Below are 19339 nucleotides of genomic sequence, written 5' to 3'. Positions count from 1 at the left end.
GATGGGTGAGTCCATGAATGTTAGTGACAGTGTGACATAGATCTGTCAGGCCTTTCAAATCCTAGAAATTCTGTTTTCTATCACAAGCTACTGCAGGAGATAGGTGTAGGACACATGTTCATCCTGCATGAAAAATTCAGAGTGACCTTTTATAATCAGAAATAAGATTTAAAGACGTTTTTTAGTGTTCCGCACCTTTAATGTGGAAAATGTACTTTGTCTTATTATCATTGTTTTAATTTAATGGTCTTTAACAATTAACCATTTCACGGTTTTATTTTAATAGTGTAGAATGACATTAATGCAGTTTATAGGACTTTATTCATCCTTGCCCCTCTTGCTTTGGCTCAATGAACACATCACATCATATTAAGTGCAGTCCAGATAAATCCCCATTGGATCTGTGATCGCTGGAGCTTCTGCGCTGTTACACGAGCTACTGCTGACTGACACTAATCCTGCTTCTTATCCAATCAATAGATGTGTGACAAACTCTCATAATAACCACTATGATCAGGTAGAGTTAGCAAACAGAGAGATGTGGTGATGGTGTGATGCAGCACGATTATATCTACATGCTAACTTTACTCAAAATTCAATATCCACACAAAAAAAATCACATTTTTAATATTCAGACGTAAACAGAGCAGAGGTCACACAGCTTACTGTTTAGCTTGTTCTGTTTGGACCACTTATACGATCCTAAAGCACGGTTGAGACTCATTCAGAAATGAGTTAAATAATTTATGTTTGCGTTAGAATAAAAGTCTGATTTGAATATTTTTTTTCGGTAAATGTCTTTTGTTTTCATTGGTTTGGTTAATAGGTGGGAGGTGTACGAAGGGGATTATTGATTATTAATTAACCCTGCATAAGTGTTTTAGACCTAATTTGTCTATAGAATCATTCCATCACTGCCCTCGGTTCCTTTGTGGTGCAAATCCTCAGGCTTTTAGCAGGAAATTGGATTGGAGTGAGCACCATCTGGGGTACAGGGTGAGGCCATCCAGCAGGTTCTCATCATACTTTCAGGTACATGAAAAATAAGATAAAAACAATTTTACATTGATACCAGGGGGGTTTATGAATGGAAATTAAAAGCTCTGAGGCAATCTGTCATCACTTCAGTGTAAAGGATGGCCTGGTGGAAAATCTGCCCTTGAAATAGACCGGCAGCTATCGAGACAGAGAGAATGTGAGGAAAATAAAACTCCACATTAGTTTGTATCCTTATTTTTATTATTCTCAAACATTTTCTTTGACTTATTAAAATGCTCCCCATCCTGTGAAACTGATGGTTTGTGTGCTTCACAGACAACAACAAAGATAAAAGAGACCACTCAGGAATGGAGACTAATGGGAAAGTAAACAACTTTATTTTTCTTGTGGAAAATAATATGTATTTGTTACAAAGATTTTAGCTCTGAGGACTTTATAGGTGTGAACCATGAAGTCAGAATATTCTATTTGGTTTGTGAAAATGCAATGATCATGGCACATTGGTGAATTGCACATTCAGCACATAAAGTTTAAAACGTATATTTTTTAAACTTATTTAATCCTCATCAGCCTTGGATTTGTGTTGCAACTTGTTGGTACAATAGTTGTAAAATAATTAAAGTCCAAATACACAAAGCACATTTATTTTTGGAGATTTAAATATTAGATCCAAGTGAGAACATTTTTAAAGACATACCTATTTAACTTTTTCATATTTTTAAATCAGTTTCTTGAGCCAGTATGTGCTAAAATAACCCTTTAAAAGGTTAATGAAGCGTCACCCCAGATCCCACTGCCCTCTGTGGCCAGAATACCACACTTGCAACATCAGAGTAGCGGGCTGATCCCTGTTGGACTTAGTAAAATTGAGTTGACATGCATGGTACTGTAGTCTGCTTCCAGAAGTTTCCTGCATGTTTTAGATCATAAACACAGCTGATTTGTTTAACTTGGTTGTGAACTGCTCCTCTAGGTACTTAATGAAGGCTAAGGAGACATTTCAGCTGGTAAATTATGGGAGTAAAAATACGAACGCACAGCGAGGTTTCACTTTTGGTTTCACTAACTGGACACTAGGGGGTGCTAAAAGCAAGCCAAAACTACAAAGTCTCCCTATAAATGTCAAGAGTGTTCTTACTTCAGTTTCTGCTGCAAAACCTGGACTTTCCCCACCGCAGTGACACGTTTCAGTTCCTCTTGGTGTTGTCAGGCCAGAGAGGATATACACTTCCTCTGGGGAATTTTGGGTCCCCCTCACTGTCTCCTCTTAGTGGGAGAAGACTGATAAAACTTCAATGGAGCCAGACCAGGCATTGTGGAGGAGCAGAAACTGAGGAAAACGCTAACTTTCCTCCAGGATCTTAATCTTTTGGTCACGTTACAAATCTCTTGGCTACAGGTGAGAGTTCCTTTTGTCACATCTTCATTACTGATCCACTGGTCCATCTTCTGCTCCTTACTACATCACTCGTTAAAAGACACAAAAAGCTAAACCTTCCTTTTGAGGTAAAGAATCACCACCTTCATGTTAGGCATTCAACAAACATAGAAGGGTGGGGAATTCACTTGTTACAGCAGCACCAACACTTAAGAGAATCATTTGAAGAAAATAATTACAAAGGTATGTGTATATGCACACCAGAGGTGGAAAGAGTACTAAAATGTTGTACTTAAGTACAAGTATAATTACTTTCATGAAATTTTACTCAATTACAAGTAAAATTACCTGCCTCAAAATGTACTCAAGTAAAAGTAAAAAGTAGCTTATTTCAAATGTAGTCAGAGTAAAAGTTACTTAGTTACTTTTTTGACTGTGCAAGGACGGGCTCTTCTGAATAGTTAAAAAAAAAGACAATGGGGTATAAATGTCTAAGTGGCCGCTTTTTTATTAAATGAACAAATATGCATATTGAAGTGCAAAGGCAGTTACACTGCAAACTAGTAACATAAATTAGGTTATAGTCACAAGCCCATGACTTCTCCCTAAATGACCCCCCCCCTCCCCCCCCTCCGGCAGATCCTGATAGGCCTACCCAGTCTCTCAGCCTCTCCAGTAGCAGTGATGGTCAGCAGTGTCAAAGGCTGCAGTCAGGTCCAGCAGGACCAGAACAGAACAGTCCCCTGCATCACTGTGAGTCAGAAGGTCATTAGAGACCCTAAGAAGAGCTGTTTCAGTAGAATGAGCTCTACGAAAACTTGACTGGAAGCTATCATAGATGTTATGTTGATCATGAGCAGCTGTGAGGTGTTTAGCCACAACCTTTTCCAAGATCTTGGAGATGAACGGAAGTTTAGAGATGGGTCTGAAGCTGCTATGGAGAGAGGGGTCGAGACTCGGTTTTTTAAGAAGCGGGTGGATTACACCGTTCTTAAAGAAAGCAGGGACCTGACCAGAAACCAGAGAAGCATTAATAATGGAGAGCACACTGGGACCGATGGACTGAAAAGCACTTTTAAACAAAGATGAGGGTAAGATGTGATGACTGTTGCTTGACTTGCTCCGCCCCAGCCTCTGCCATCTGGTCAAGGTGTCTTCTCATATTGATCAAACCTGTTGAATGACAAATACATAACACATATTTAATATATCTGGCAATTAAGTTTTGATAGAAGATGCAACAAGAATTGTTTTTAGTAATACATGCCTTACAAATACTATAATTTGTGTCGACAGACTCGTATAATTGAACTTTGTATGTTGACAGGATTGAAATGAATAAGAAACAGATTAAGGTATGATATTAAATTATAAAATATTACCTGCTTCAATGATATCGTGCCTCTCAGTCCAGGTGGTCTTGAACTTTGGAAGAAGGATTGCAGCAGCAGTCAGCTCAGGGTCTTCCATCATCTCACCAAAGTGCTTTTGGACACCATCCTGAATGGCTCTGAAGAGTGGCAGACACATCTCGGAGACAGTCTCCAGTCTGCTGAGTTTTTCTTTTAGCTGGAAGATCACTTGAGGGGTGGGACTAGGAAGCTCAAAAATGACCAATCAGAAAAAAGAAGGAAATCCCGACTGTACCACACGACGCGGTAGATTTCTAGTTGTAAAAAAAAATAGCATATGGCAATGGCGCAAACATCTTTTATTTTTTAGAAGAAATGCTTTTAGTGCGTCTACTTGTGGTTTTAAAGACATCTGTGTCATTTAGAACAGAGGAAAGAGCCGCAGGGAACTCCGCCGCTGTCTTCATTGTTTATGAGAAATTGAGCATCGCCGTGTATGACGTGAATTAAACAGGGGGAGTCAGTGGCAGGCCAGGCTATCTTTCTCGTACCAAAAGCGCCTATTTTCTTCTCCTACCCACCATTCATTGCACTGTAAGGTCACTGAACACATGCTTCACACTAAGAAGTTCAACTCACCTGTTGACCGCTCAAACATCCCTTCATTCCTTCTCACAAGCTTTGATCTTCTTAAGTGATCCTCCAGTCATCCGAATAGTCAGTTAGTGTTTCTTATCCTTTCCTTCGTACCCCGTAACACTCTCGTAACTTAAGCACTCAGTTCTTCTGGTGCGCGCCTTCAGCGTCCGCAGCACTTCCGTGTTTGGGTCTTACCAGTATAGACATACATATACATAGACACTTCGTTAAGCGCTGGATCACTCTCGAGTGCGTTAAGACGCTTCTACATATGTATATGTTTATACTCTTGTCTCTCTTCTCTGTGGTGTCTGAATCATCGTCTGAATCCAGTGCGAACCGTGCCGACAGTATTTTGCAATGTTGTTTGTTTTTTTTTTACTCGGCAACGGATAAGATAAAAAATGTAGCAAAGTACAATACTTACAAAAAACAATACTTAAGTAAAAGTAAAATTACAGATTTTAAAAACTACTTTAAAAGTATAAATGCGCAAAAAATCTACTCAATTACAGTAACGCAAGTAAATGTAATTCGTTACTTCCCACCTCTGATGCACACTGACAGTAAGCTAGGAGTTTAACATTCGACCACTAAAAAAAGATAAAAATTAAGAACTTGGGTTCTAGATCTATGCAGCGTACTGTAAGGGACACAGATATAGTAATTAAATCCGGTAATGCACATGTACTGAATACATGCTGGGCATTGCATTGATGTTATTGTGTACCAGGATAATGCCACTACAGCTTAAACTAACAAGTTATACACTCTTACTGCAGAGGGAATGAAAGATCTACGGTAGTGCTCTGTTTTATATCTGGGATGTCTCACTCTGCCTCTGAAGGAGCTGTCTATGGTCTCCAAAGTAGAAGGCAATGGGTTGAAGCGGTTTTTAAGATGAGGTCATCTTCCCTAGCATTCTCCTCTGACATCTCCTCAACTAAATCCAATTGGCAGGCCAGAACTGAGCTAGCTTTATTAACTAGCTGGTTAGTCTCTTCCTGTCCCGGTCAGAGTTGCCTGCACCCCAACAGACCACAGCAGAGTGGATAACAGGTCCAACCACAGAGTGATTAAAGGATTTTAGCAGATAGGAATTAACTCCAAAGGACCTCAGACTCCTCAGGAGGTGGAGGCAGCTTTGGCCCTTCTTATCCAGAGCATCTGTGTTGTTGGATCGGTTCAGTTTGCTGTAGAGGTGAACACCCAGGTACTTAAAGGTATCCACCACCTCAATGTCTGCTCCCTGGATGTTTACTGGGGAGTGAGGAGGAATGTTTCTCTGGAAGTCAATCACCATTTCCTTTTTCTTACTGGTGTTCAAGCGAAGGTGGTTACACTCACACCAGTCCACAAAGTCCATGATGACTGACCTGTACTCCAGGTCGTTCCCCTCAGACACACAGCCGGCAATGGCCGAGTCATTAGAGAATGCCTGGAGGCGACAGCTGCTGGTGGAGTAGGTGAAGTCTGAGGTGTAGAAGGTGAAGAGAAAGGATGAGAGCACTGTACCCTGTGGAGCTCTTGTACAGCACACAACCACCTCAGATGTACAGTTGTGCAGCCTCACATACTTGTCGGCTGCTCAATGGTCAACTTTCCTCGCAGGGTCACACCCATTAGGACAGTGGGAGGGTTAAATACCTGGGATGTTCATCTCATATATATAAGGAAAAAATGTAAAGATAGAGAATTTTAACATTTTTCTCAGAGTTCTTTAATCTCAGAATTCTGACTAATAATTTTGAGAAAAAGTCAGAAATCTGAGAAAAAAAATCTAATTCTGAGAAAAAATATCTGAATTCTGAGATTAAAGTCAGACATCTTTCTTTTCATTTTTTTTATTCAGTGGGCCTAGTCCTCCTTTTAATACTTAAGTCAAACAATTCACAAATAATAAAAAATAATCATAATATGTGAAATTATGTCAGTGCATGACTGTATAAGATAAACACTATGAATGGACTTCCATAAATTGCAAACATTCTCAAACATTTATAAGGACTCTGGTGTTATACCCTAACTGACCACCAGGAGGCTAATCATTGAACTACTTCCTCCCTTCATAAACTTTACATTAGTGGGCGGAGACTTTAAGCTCCACTTCACCCAATAACCTGTCAGTGATGCATCCTAATTAACTGAGAGCTTCAACCTGTGAGCTGCAGGACGAGTTGCATCAGGTAGGAGCTTATTTATTTCCTTTCATCCTACACTCTGACTCACTTCAACACATTGAGGCTCTTTCTGCTGATTCAAGCCGCGGTTCTGCTGTTTAATTAGAAACTTTCTTTCGGTGAGAAGATTGGGATGGAGTGGCGCCAACAGAGCAGCGTCAGCTGTGAAGACGCCTTCGACGAGGCTCAACGCTGGATTGAGGTTGGTTCTTGGTTTCACATCTTTTCCTTCTATTTCCTACAGAGACGCAACTGTTACTTCTATTTTTGCACGCCGTTATAGTGAAGACAGGAAGTGAAATCACATGTGCATCGATTGTTATTGAAGTTAAACGTTAATGAGAACTTTTCACCCTGATTTTTGACTTATAGGCTTTTATTTATTTATTTTTGCAACTTTTAAAATATTGTAAACTAGCAAATGTGTAGAGTTGGCTCTGAGAATAAATACAAAGGCACAAACAGCTGTTTAGATTAAATGGTCTAAATGGACAGAAGACACTAACAAGCATGACTTGGCCTTAATTGTTCCACTAATATCGGCCTGTAAGAAGAGTTAAACCTGCAAAAGTAGGTTTGTGCAGGGTCTTGGCGCACCATTGAGCCACACACACACTTTGGCACGCATCCTGGAGGATGTAGTTTTGCAGCAAAACATTCTCTTAATATCTCTGCCTGCTCCTGTCCAATAATTTTAGACTTTCTCAAATCAAAACCAATAAAACAAACGTGTGGACTGTAGACACAGTGTGTCAATCAACTCCAAATGGGACCATTAATGTCACTTATGTCTGAGAATATAGTTATGAGAGTTTCTGTCCAGGCCTCTGCTGGCAGGAAGCCCATGCCAATTTTACGAGTCTATTTTTCTGCACTGACAGATCAAAGGAAGGCAAACAATGATGAGATGTGTGTGTTAGACGGACAGGAGTGAAGCAAGGCGTGCTGATTTTCAAATAGTAAATTGAACGCTCTTGCTTGTGCCAAATGACGCTGTGAATGTGGTATCACAGATAGACCCAGCAAGGCTGTGAGATAATGGGCTTGCAGAATCCATACATAGCTGTTTTATCCCGAGCAGCTGCATGGAAATGTTTTCTCAGTACCTGCTGGTCTCACAATCAGAATGGATCAGCCTCCATGTTTTATGTAGAAAGCAATTTTTGTTTTGTGTGAAACTTGAGGAAGCAAAGTCCAACGGTTCCAAATGCTTTCCTGCTGTGGGGGATTGTCCTCATCTTAGGAAGGACAACCTTGCATTCAATTCCCCTTAATTCAAATTCAAATCAGAAAAATGTTAGAATACATGTTTCTTTGTTCATATCCTTAAATGCTTAAAATCTTCAAACTGGAATCGGCCAAGAAGTGGCACTTCTGGTCCTGAATGAACTATATCTGACTTGTGAAAATCCCGTCTTGCATCTGTAGACTCTTAGCTGTTGAGAACCAATTAAAGCCCCGATGCAGACCGTATACCACAGTGGCACATTGTGTTAAGCTGCATTAACCTTGCGCTGCATTGTTTGACTGATTCCACTGAGAAGCATCCGTGTGTGCCCAGTTCAGCTGAAACGGAGTTGTGATTGTGGGTTCCTGGGGGGACTAATTAGTGAGAAGAACAGCCTTTTGGGGGCCCTCTGTTAGCCATAGAGGCGGACTTTATTAGTCCCATTTTTATGTCCTCATTACAAAGCCCTCTTGCCCGAAGCATACTCCTGCTGGAAAAAAATGGCAATCTTTTATTTTTGGTCTTTGCCAAAAATAAATACATAAAAATAACTTGTTATGCTAATGAATGTCTACATACATTTTTTCTTGTATATTTTTGTTTTGCAAATAATCTCATTGTGTTTAAGTGGTTGAAATTAAATGTTACTTTTAGGCTGTTGAGATAAAACTTGCAACTCTATGGATTAAATGGAATTGTTTTTCTTCTACTTGGAGAAGCGAAAGTGGTCATCTTAGATTTAAGGATGATTGCCACAGTTAATATTGCTTACTGCCAAAAGGAAGACGATGCTTTTGCCTTTATTTGTTCATGCGTGGGTGTCTAACTGTTGGCGACATCTCATGAATCACTTGATGTACTTTAATGAAACTAAGAAGTCATTGGATACGTCTGGGTAACATTTAGGGTACTCTTAATATTGCTGCTGCAGCTAATCACTAATCAAATGCAATAAATATTAACATCTTCATTTGTGAACTTTGATGTAATATTTATAGTTGGTTGCTGACTTGTGTGCTAACAGATCACACAGGATCTTGTGAGATGTTTTCAAGGATGCACAAAAGTAAGATGTGCGTACCTGTGTTCTTTGGCCAACCAGTGATACGTTGTTAATCCTGACGCCTAACTTCTCATCAAATCAGGCATTTCCTGTTTGCGCCACTGGGTGATCTCCATGAAAGGTCAAAACGTGTATTAAAAGACAATGTGCTTGATGTTGCCTTAGCAACTTTATAGAACAAGCTATGTTTTGAACACAAACCTGGTCACAGAACACTCGCCCTTCCCCTCGGGTATTGTCCCTGACACGCTTCTACCAGAACCCACATTTCAAGAGGAAACAAAAGAGCACTGAACAGCAGTTGCTGTTTTCTAGGTCCAAATGTCTTTTGTTGTTTGTGACTTCAAATGGTGTTTTTCTTTTTGGGACTCTGGTAGTTTGTCCTAAAGTTGAAGAGGTAGCAGCTGACTGTTTCTCCTCCTGATATCATTGAGCTGCTAACCCCTCGAACCAGTGGTGTTCTGTTGCTAGATGCATAGTGCGTAATGAGTGGAGGATCCACAACATATTTATAGCTATACTGTTATAAATTTAGGAGGCTGGGGGGGGGGTAGCCCATGTGTTTTCCAAATTTGTCATTGTAGTTTCTGTCATAAGAACTTGTGAAGTTTAAATGTGAATCTGAGCATTTCGTTCATTTTAGACTACAATAAATCACCATATCTGTTTATTCTCCTGCTTTAAATATTTCTGTTTAGCATCAACCCAGCTGTTAAATTAAAATCTAAATAAACAGAAATGAATTAAGAAGTCTGTGCAAATTCTGTTTTTCATCTTAGCTGCTGACCTGACTCTGCACGAGTGTTCCTATCTTTTCAAATGCTGCTGGAAGCTGCAGTGCATCTTTGGCATGTCGGTGTCTACCATGCAGTCGGACGAATCCTTAAAATCCAGAATGGTTTTAGAAGTGAGAGAAATGTACTTGTCAGTGGATTAAATGATATCCCTTTTTTCCTTGTTGCTTCTAATAGGAAGTGACTGGAAAATCCTTCGGTTGCAACAACTTCCGTGCCGCACTGGAGAACGGAGTCCTGCTTTGCGAGTGAGTAATGGTTCTCATTTAGGTTGGGATGATTGAATTAAACTGCTGCAATGCAGAATACAAGTTTATTGTTGAAAAGACCGATGAGGCAACCCATTCTTTAGAATGTAGGTGATGCACACACATGTAGCTAATGACATGTCTCGGTAATTCCTTAACATTCAGCCCTTTTGCTAATTTCTCATTTCTTCATGAAGCCTGATCAACCAGCTGAAGCCTGGCATCATCAAGAGAGTGAACAGGCTTTCCACTCCAATCGCTGGCCTGGTGAGTGACAGACTTCACACTTCAGCCATCTGATGCATGTGTCAAGAGTGCAATAGGAAAATAACAAAGCACCTGTTAACCAGGAAGTGTTGACACATTGAGTGGTTTCCTGTCAAGACACCAAAGGCTGAAAACTGCATTTCTATGCCAGAACCAGGTTGCTGCATATATAAAGTTTTATCGGGCATCAATGCAATGCAGAGTTTCTTTGTTTTGGGCTCAGGGCCGTGTTTCAGTGGCGCCATACAAGCCTAATTACCAAAACTGCCCAAAGCAAGAGCAGAGAAGCATCGATAGCAACCTCTCCACAGAGGCCAGCAAATTGACTGAGCGTAACAACTGAGGCAGGAGTTCTGGTGGTGAGATGCAGATACAGGAGAGGTCTTGTTGATTTTACAGCCTAGAGGGCCTTACCTGGGGTTTGCATGTTTTTAATCCACTAAATGTACTAATATTTAACAAGGCAGCTGTCAAAACTGATCTACGTGTCAGTAGAAAGTGTTATTCATCGGGACTGAAACTGTTGGATAGTTATCATTACCACCTCTGTCTGGACATGATCCTGAGCTGCATCTCACTTCCCAAAATGCCTCAGAACCACAATAACTAAAGTATATTCACTCATGCTAATAAAAGTTAAATGTTTGTTTATGAAGTAAATTATTTGACTTGGGAAATGTATCGACACTTACAAGAACTCAGTATTTGTTCTATGCATGAGCAGAAAGAGAGCAATTTTAAACAGCCGACTTTATCAATTCCTAATTAATGGTTGTCTCTGGCTGTTAAAATCTGCTGTGTCTAAAACACTTATAATTACTGATAAATCAGTAATTATCGATGGGCAGTCCCAGCCCCTAATGGAGCTGCAGCTAAACACATCCATGTTTACTGTGGATCAGGCACTTTCCAGCTTCTACTCTCCTACTAATTTGAAGGCTTACTTTGTATAATCTGATCCCAAGTATTTAATATTTTTTCACCTATTCTGAACCTTTTTGATCTTTTGGCTACTTTAGGACAACGTGAATGTTTTTCTGAAAGCCTGTGGACGACTTGGCCTTAATGAGTCGCAGCTGTTTCACCCCGGCGACCTTCAGGATCTGTCCACTCGGGTCACCCTCAGGTGACGGTTCTAAGACTCCACATGTCATCATAACTTTCAAATGCTAGACTTATTTGTTTAGGACATAAGAGCCTTGTGTTCGGTTTTATCTCTACAACTTTCACCATAATTAGTCACGTAAACTGATGGGATGTTTCAGGTAAGCATCTGTTAGTTTTAGGATTTTATGACACCTGTGCTGAAAAAGGTAACTGTATGAGTCGCTTTGCATTGATAGTGATGAAAGCTTTGCCTGACTGAATCGTCCTGTTATGGAAGTTGTTCTGTATAAAAGCTGATAACCGGCTGATCATTGGTAGGTTGCAAATGAGGACCACTGTGATGTCTTTGTGGCTGTTTTACTGGGCATGCATTAACTGCATTCTGGTTGTCCATTAGTAAATGAAGTCAGAATATAGCGATATGATCATGATAAGTTCTGCTGTTGCAAATTGGTCTTTTATCGTTTCAGGAAGGATGAAAGTCAGCGGCGACTCAAAAATGTAAGTTCATATATTTATTTACCTCCAAAACCCCTAAAATGGTTTTTGAAAATTTTTATATTAAGCATTGATGTTCACTGAAAACCCATCTTGATTATAATCAGTCACTGAGTGTTTCATACAGGCTGTACATGAAAATAGTCTCCTACATCGTCTGATAGAAAATAAATGGTGAATCTCTAGAATTTGAGACGCCTGACAGATCTACGTCACACTGTCACTTGAAGTTAGAATATGGAAAATTTGAATAAAACGTTATGTTTAAATAATAAATAATACCTCCAGGGGGCATTTAGAGGTGTGCAGAATGAATTAAGTTCCTTCTTTAAAAGCTATATTTAAAAAAAAAAATTACATTTTGTTTTGAGCACAACACCAAGTTCATTTTTACATCTGCCAGCCACTAAAGTTGTGCTAAAGTCTGCTCAGCAGGGCAAACTAAGACTGTAAAATGTCAGACTTGACAAGTCAAGCAGCTGATTGAGCCCATAAATTGTTCTAAGAGGAAATAAACTTGTTAGTAGAAATGAGTGTACGATTCATCACTGAACATGGTGCTGGAACGTGTCGGAAGTGAACAACATCCCAACGGCTGGAAAATTAGTTCTGTTGTTGCGAAACCACCTCTTACACCAGAGTTTGCCTTGTTCATGTTCCATATTCAAACTTTAACATTCGACTAACCCATCTTGACTCACAACGAGGAAGGCTGTCGTTGGTTTAGTGTTCAGGAATCTGCAAAGAACGTATCTGCTAGTAAAAGCTAACCGTTAGCATTAGCAACACCAGCACACTTCAGAACTCCTTCAGGCCCGTGTGTCTCGTCTAGTCCTGCCTTTCCCAATTACTGATCGGTTTGCCTATCTTCCATTTTCTGGTTGGATTTTTTGTCGGCGGCAATTTTTGTTGTCACCTTTTAAAAATCACCAGAATAAAGTCTGATAACAGCGAGGTCATGAAGGGTGGCCTGCATTATAGCGAGGAACTACTGTATATATTTCTATTTCTATAGTAAACAAGGGATGTTTGTATAAAACATGTTAAAATCTATTTACTCCTTTTTTAGGTTCTTATTACAATCTACTGGTTGGGTCGCAAGGCTCAACTAGACACATGGTATGATGGTCCTCAGCTTAATTTCAAGGCCTTTGAGGGGCTGTTGGGTTTAGCTTTGTCCAAGGTAAGATGCTATTTTTGATCCTAGGCCATAGATGAATAAAATTTATATCAATATCAATCTTGTTTTGTGAAACTAGGCCTTAGAAGAGGGCAGTAATGTGTGTGTGAAAGATGAAAACAAGGATCGCCGCTCCTCAGAGGGTGAGGAGTGTCCTGACATGCGTTCTGCTACAGTGAATGCCGTGGATGGTTTTGAGTCCCTGAACACTCACACCAGCCGCCTACCTGAAGGTGTGTACAGTGTTAATACAGCACGTCTGTATTACTACATCAGACTGAATGTTTTTTCTGTCTGCATTTTTACGTTGTGTATTCACGACGATGAAGATATCGTGCAGACTTTTTTTATTTTTGAAGATTTTTTTTTTTCTCAGTGTCCTGTCTGGCTGTGAAGCAAACATAATTGATGTCTGAATGCTGATGACAAGCCTTACAGATTTACACTCAGGTGGAGCATCAAAGCGTCTGCTTTAATGTCACGCCTGATACATAAAACTTTATTGTTATTGTTTTTGAATGCTCTTTAATTCCGACCAGACATGCAGAGGTGAAAGGGAAAGGGAGACAAAGGGGGGTGGGGGGGGTGGGGGGTGGGGTGGGGGTTGTTTCGGTATCATAACTTAAAATATTATGATCTTTCAGTGTGTTTATTTTTGCCAATTCATATTTAGAGCCTCAAATGGTACAGGACCTTTTGAAAACAGACTATTTGTAATTTGGGAGAAATAAAAGTTCTCCTTATTAATCTGAGAATACCGTTAAATTTCTCAATAAAATCAGTATTCTGACTTTTGTTTCTGACATTAAAGTTAGAAATGTTTATTTAATAAATATTTAAATAAATGTCAATTTAGATATTTGTTGGAATTTTGGAGGGATTAGTTTTTAAAATAAAAGAATAAAACATTTTGGGGGAAAAAACACGCAACAATACAATACTGAGTCAACTTAGTTTAACTGAACAATCGCACGATAATAAATCACAGTGCATTAAGTGCCCACCATAGCCTTAAGATATGTGTTGAACCTGCCCAAGTCCATACTTATGAGAGCACCATGTGAGCACCTGTGTGTGTACACGCGCTTGTATATGTAAGGTTTATCTATAGGAGCTTCCAATAGTGTGAGGGGCCACAGATCAGCCCCTCAAAGATGTGCAGGAGATGGGGGGAGCTCCAAGTCCCAGAGATCCAGGTGCTGCCCCAGAGCACAGGAACTCCAGGAAGACTGTGACCAGAAAAGTCCCTGCCCCCTCAAGAGCCGCAGAGGATCGCCCCGGGGAGCCACAACCAGCAGCCGGCAGAGTCCCAGGAGATATCAGCAGCAAGCCCACAGGTCAGCCCTCAGGCTCCCACCCCCTAGCCGGCCGAGCCCGGGACCCAATCACCTGGGACCCAGGGGTGACCACCCCCACCGGGGACACAGCAGAGCCCAGGGACCCAGACCCCACCAGGCCGCCACCGGGATTGGTCTGACAAATGCCAAAAATCTTAAACTCCTTGACCCGAGAGTAGGGCTGGGCGATATAGCAAAAATAGAATATCACGATTTTTCCAATATTTTATCACGATTTCGATTTTATCACGATTTTTTATCCATGAATAGCATAACTTCAATTGCGTATTAAAGAAGAGAAACATTGAATAAATAAACATTTATTCATATTAGGGATAATCAGCACAGTGCTAACACACTTATATTTTAAACTCACACCAGAGATGATAAAAGCCCTGAGAGAAACAATTACAAAAATCAGTTCTCGTTTTTCAAGTAACTTAACATAAATTAAAATCATAAACATATTTAAAGTGCAAACATGTCAATTGCAAACGTATTGTACAAACATTAACTTGTTCAAAATACTATGTAGCTCCCAGTTGCTCATGTAGTGGATAGTTAAGCTCAAACACGGCTCTGATGTGCGGCTGGACCAGAGATCGCTTGTGGTAGAAAAAACTGCGCATTCTGAATATTTTCTGCAACAAGTCTCTAAATAAAGTAAAAATTTCCAGTGCAGATTGGAGACAACCCATAGAAGCACTGATTTGATCTCATTTCAGAGAAAAATAGAACAGGTTAGATGCACCTAATAAATAAAATTACTAACAAACTCGGGAATCTTTCTTTTCTTCACTGTTCTGGTGCTGAAAATATCACTAATGCGGATCAAAGGAGATACACAGATGAATGCACCTCTTATTATTTGGAAACTACATTTACTGCAGCTGGCAGACGCAGAGATTGTTTCTATTGATACACGGAGTTTACAGAATCATTTTAAATTGTAATAGGGGAAGACTGCAGGAGGGAGCGGTAAAATACAGGGGGTCCCAGCAAAAAACAAGAAACTACGAGTCTGATGAAACCCGCTGGTTTTCCATCAGGCAGTCACGGTGCAGCTCCAACGACCCAGTGACCGAGCTCAGTCCGGTACCGACACCGGCTCGGCAGAGGGTGGACGAGCCGAGGCGGCGTCATGCTCTTCTTAAGAAGCGGTGTTATTTTCCTGCTTCAGAAGAAGCGTCCAACGTGTTTTTACGCTTTCTCCGAGACATGTCACGTCGCTAAGTTATTAGCGCAGCGCGCTAAGGAAACCCTGCGTTCCTCTTCGGAACGAAAACCTCGTTGTCGCTCAGCCGCGGCGAAGCCATGTTTGTTCACACACAGGTGTAAACAAGCGGGGCACTAATATATTACTATGACTCACTCTGATTGGTTAAGGGTCAAACAAAGGCGTGTCATTCGCCTGAGGTAAGTTCCATTTTCATTCAGAGGCAGAAATTCAACAGCAGAGCTGTGAATCGTGATAAAACGGTCTCTCAAAAATGACAGACCGTCAGATGTGTAGATCGTAAAACGGTCTAAAATCGTCATATCGCCCAGCCCTACCCGAGAGCCACGACCCAGGCAGACCAAGGCACCGCACTCCACACCAGGTGTGGCAGGGAGAGGGGAGACGAAGATCTATATCATCAAAAGTCTCAGGAGATGGGAGGAGTCAAAGGCCCCACCTGACATACACAGTCATACAAACAGTCGCACACTCCCTCTCTCATGCTCACACATGCACATACAACCAAAGACTTACAAAAATGCATGCCGGACACCCACTGATGCTCCCCATACACACCCTATTCACTCTGGTCCCTGTACTGCTGCACATGGGGTACAACCATCACTGGCTACCAGAGTTTGACCCTTTCTGCTGGGGTGCTGATGAGCAGGCTCCCCCGCCCAACGCTGAGCACAGCAACTCACCACCCCAGACCCCAACCGGACAGCCAGATCTCCCTCCTAGCCTCCAGCCCCAGGAAACAAAGTAAAAACTGAGGTGTGCGAAGACCCCTAGTCTCCCTCCGCCTGCTCCAATATGGTGTTAGTGAGTGTTGATGAGGTTTATTCCATGGCTGTGGTGTGCGGGCATCGTCTGGCCTATGCCAGCTGATGCCACCACACCACCCTACTTGCACCCACAGCCCTCAGTGTCTAAGTGCGGTTTAAAATTGGAAGTTGGCACCGGCACTTGGGATGAGGCTGAGAAACCCCCCTGCCAAATGTCGTTGGATGTGCTCACTCCCAAGGCCCTACAGGTTGGTTTATGCTTGACGCGTCCGCGAGGTCCGCACGGCTCCGCGCGGAAAAGTTGCGTCATTTTAACAACCACGCCCCTCCACCGCATCTCCGCACGGCCCAAGATTTCCGCAACGCGCTCCTCGGAAATTATAACACACACGTAACAGGTTACGTGTGTGTTTGCATGGAATGTCGTTGGTGGAAGTGTTTAAGGTGCAGATAAAATTGGGGGGGGGGGGGGGGCAGGTTGCCACAGGAATGCGGAAATGGGGTTTATACCCGCACTCCCTGACTTGTCCACCCCCCAAGGTCCTATGTGCATGATTGTGTCATGATGTGAGGGAGCAGGAAGAGAGAAATATGCGGGGATGGGGAGGAATGGCTGGTTGGGCTTAGCCCTCCAGGGAGCCAGCTCCCCTACTGGCCCCAATAGGCACCTCTGCCAAAATGCCACCCAGGGCATGGAGACCCCAGCCCATCCTGCCAGGGCCCAAAGCAGCAGCATCACAGAGCCTCACGGAGTCTGAGGGCACCAACCCAGCCCCACCCCAGCAGAATACCTATGCCCATCCCTGCATTTGCACAACTTCCAGATTATACAAGACATAGGACATCCAGGTAAGGTTGGGTCCTCCCCCTCCTGGACTTCTGCCTCCCCTGTGATGGGACAGCAGAGGAGCCAAGGTCTACCTGAGGCCCCTGAACCCGAGCCAGGCACTGCCGCATGTTCCTGCCTTCTCCCCGGCAGCATACATGTCAAGACCCGGCCCCGCTCAGACCCGCCCAGGAGCAATGCAGCTGCCGGGCAGTGACCCATGGTCACCGTCAAGACCTCCAAGGGGCCCCACTCACAACTGCCAGTAGACCACCCCCTGAGGCAACCCAAGCACCTCCAAAGGGGGGCAACAGAAGAATTTGTTTCTCAGCTGCTGATCCTATGACTTCATATTATAATTTGGCTGCATGTGCCTATGCCAGGCTTGGTGCACGTCAAAGTTGCATTGTGTGAAGTTCCACATTGTGGTGTGTGTGTGTGTGCGCTATGAGAGAGGGTTCATTACTTAGCTTGATGCTCCCTAGAGACTTGGCTGCTTGAAGGCTGTCATCCTGCAAGGATTTTTCTCCTGTCTGATGTGCAGCTTTTCTTTACTACTTTCAATTTTTTTCCTTTTCTGTTTCCTTTTTTAAAATTCTTTCTCATTTTCCCGTGTAAACTTAAGGTTGTGGAAGTGACTCAGAGGCAGAGCAAGTGTTCAAGATGAACAGAAAGTTGTCAGCCCACCAAAACAGAGGCTATGTCCGATCACCACTTCTACGGGGAGAAGAGAACAACGCTGGGGGCTCTGGGAGCCCTCTGCCCAGGTAAAGATCATGTGTTGTCTGGTGTGTTCACAAACTCAACACCCTAACTTGCTTATCCCAGCACTCACCTTGCAGAAGAAATTAGCTTGCAGTGACTAACCTTTCTTTCCACTGTCTGTTGGATTTTTGCTTGTTTTTGCTGAGCATTTAAACGTGTGGTTGTGGTGCTTTGTTCTTTTTAATCACATTAGCTCAGTGGCCTAGCTGTATAAGTGCCCACCCTGAGATGGGTAGGTTGTAGGTTCAAACCCAAAGGGGTTTTAAACGAATGCGACTGGAATTCTTGGGTGATGCACTGTAGTATAAAAGGCTTTGGAGTCCTCTGACCCTGAAAGGCACTATACAAGTACGAACTGGATATTTCAGCAACATATTTGACAACATAATTCAAAAGCATGGTGCCAAGTACCAACAACAAAAGGTCCATGAGTCGAACAAAGATCAGGGGCTGAAGACCAGAAATGCTCATTCTGGAAAAACTACTTTGTGAAGAGATTGGTGTTGCCTACAGACCGCACTTTTACAATTAATTCCTCATCTTGCAAATAGACCAGAGCTCTAATCACGATGAAGTGTGAAACTTCCACCACTGAGCCAGTGGTACATCTTATTGTGCAAAAAGGCTCTGATTTAAAGATGCTGCTGCAGAACTAATGCAGTTACCTGTTGATTTCTGATTACTTGAATCTGTTCAACTGAACATGATTTGGACAAACTCGATGACGATTGCACTGTTTTCTCTCCCAAGAATAAATTACATTTGATGTAAATTGCTGACCCATATATAGAAGGTAGTGTTCTCATGGAGGCAGTGAATTTAACAAAACATCTGTACATTGCTTAGCTCTGCTTAACACATGTAACCAGGATTCAAAACGACTCATATTTAAGGCTGGAAAAGATTTTTATAAGTAACTTTTCTTATTTGTCACTCTAATTAACAGCTGGTGATGCTGCCTCTTAACATTTGGAGATACTTTGTTCATTTCCTTTAATCATTGTTAAATATCACTTTTTGTCCATGTAATTGGAAATGGATACGCCAATCTTTACTGCAGCAGTTCCCCATCTCCTCCATCACACCTCATCATGCCTCCTTCCAAGAGGGCCTTCAGTGAGATATTTCAGCTAGCTCAGGGTGAAGAGGATTCAGAAGATGATCACACAGAGGCAGACCCAGTGCTAGATGATTTTTACTTTCGACGAGTGCAGCAGACCCTGCACCAGACATTCGCCAATCCTGACTATGATCGCTTCCTGCCTCAACTGTGGACACCTGAAGAGGAAAGCCGCGTTCGCAGGATCTACCTTGGCTCCCAGAAACGACCGTGGTATCGTAAAATGCTTGGCCTAAGGTCTGCTTTATTTGGAGCAGTAATACAAATTTTACTGTAGCTTTGTATAAAGGGATCTTTTTGTGCCATTTTCTATTTCTCATTGGAGAAATAGTTCACCCTTCGTTAAGCCAC

General features: G+C 42.0%; 1 protein-coding gene across 4 annotated transcripts in view; it reads left to right on the top strand.

The window, feature by feature from the left end:
- Positions 1-5921: 5921 nt before the first annotated feature.
- Positions 5922-19339, top strand: part of LOC107381152 (LIM domain only protein 7) — a 38846-nt gene continuing 25428 nt past the window's right edge. For 2 of the 4 annotated variants that reach the window (XM_054731836.2, XM_070554821.1), the window contains exons 1-8: positions 6592-6750; positions 9811-9881; positions 10079-10148; positions 11168-11274; positions 11726-11756; positions 12823-12936; positions 13013-13166; positions 17729-17870. In XM_054731836.2, the coding sequence (XP_054587811.2) occupies positions 6682-6750; positions 9811-9881; positions 10079-10148; positions 11168-11274; positions 11726-11756; positions 12823-12936; positions 13013-13166; positions 17729-17870 (758 nt within the window). In that variant the 5' untranslated portion in view covers positions 6592-6681. Of the gene's footprint in view, positions 6555-6590; positions 6751-9810; positions 9882-10078; positions 10149-11167; positions 11275-11725; positions 11757-12822; positions 12937-13012; positions 13167-17728; positions 17871-19339 lie in introns of those variants that run through there. The other 2 variants (XM_070554819.1, XM_070554820.1) reach the window with 2 other exon arrangements.

This window comes from Nothobranchius furzeri, chromosome 9 (assembly GCF_043380555.1).
Source record: "Nothobranchius furzeri strain GRZ-AD chromosome 9, NfurGRZ-RIMD1, whole genome shotgun sequence".
Taxonomy (NCBI): Eukaryota; Metazoa; Chordata; class Actinopteri; order Cyprinodontiformes; family Nothobranchiidae; genus Nothobranchius; species Nothobranchius furzeri.
The sequence above is the reverse complement of the archived record's forward strand: the minus strand, read 5'-3'. Positions and strand labels throughout refer to the sequence as shown.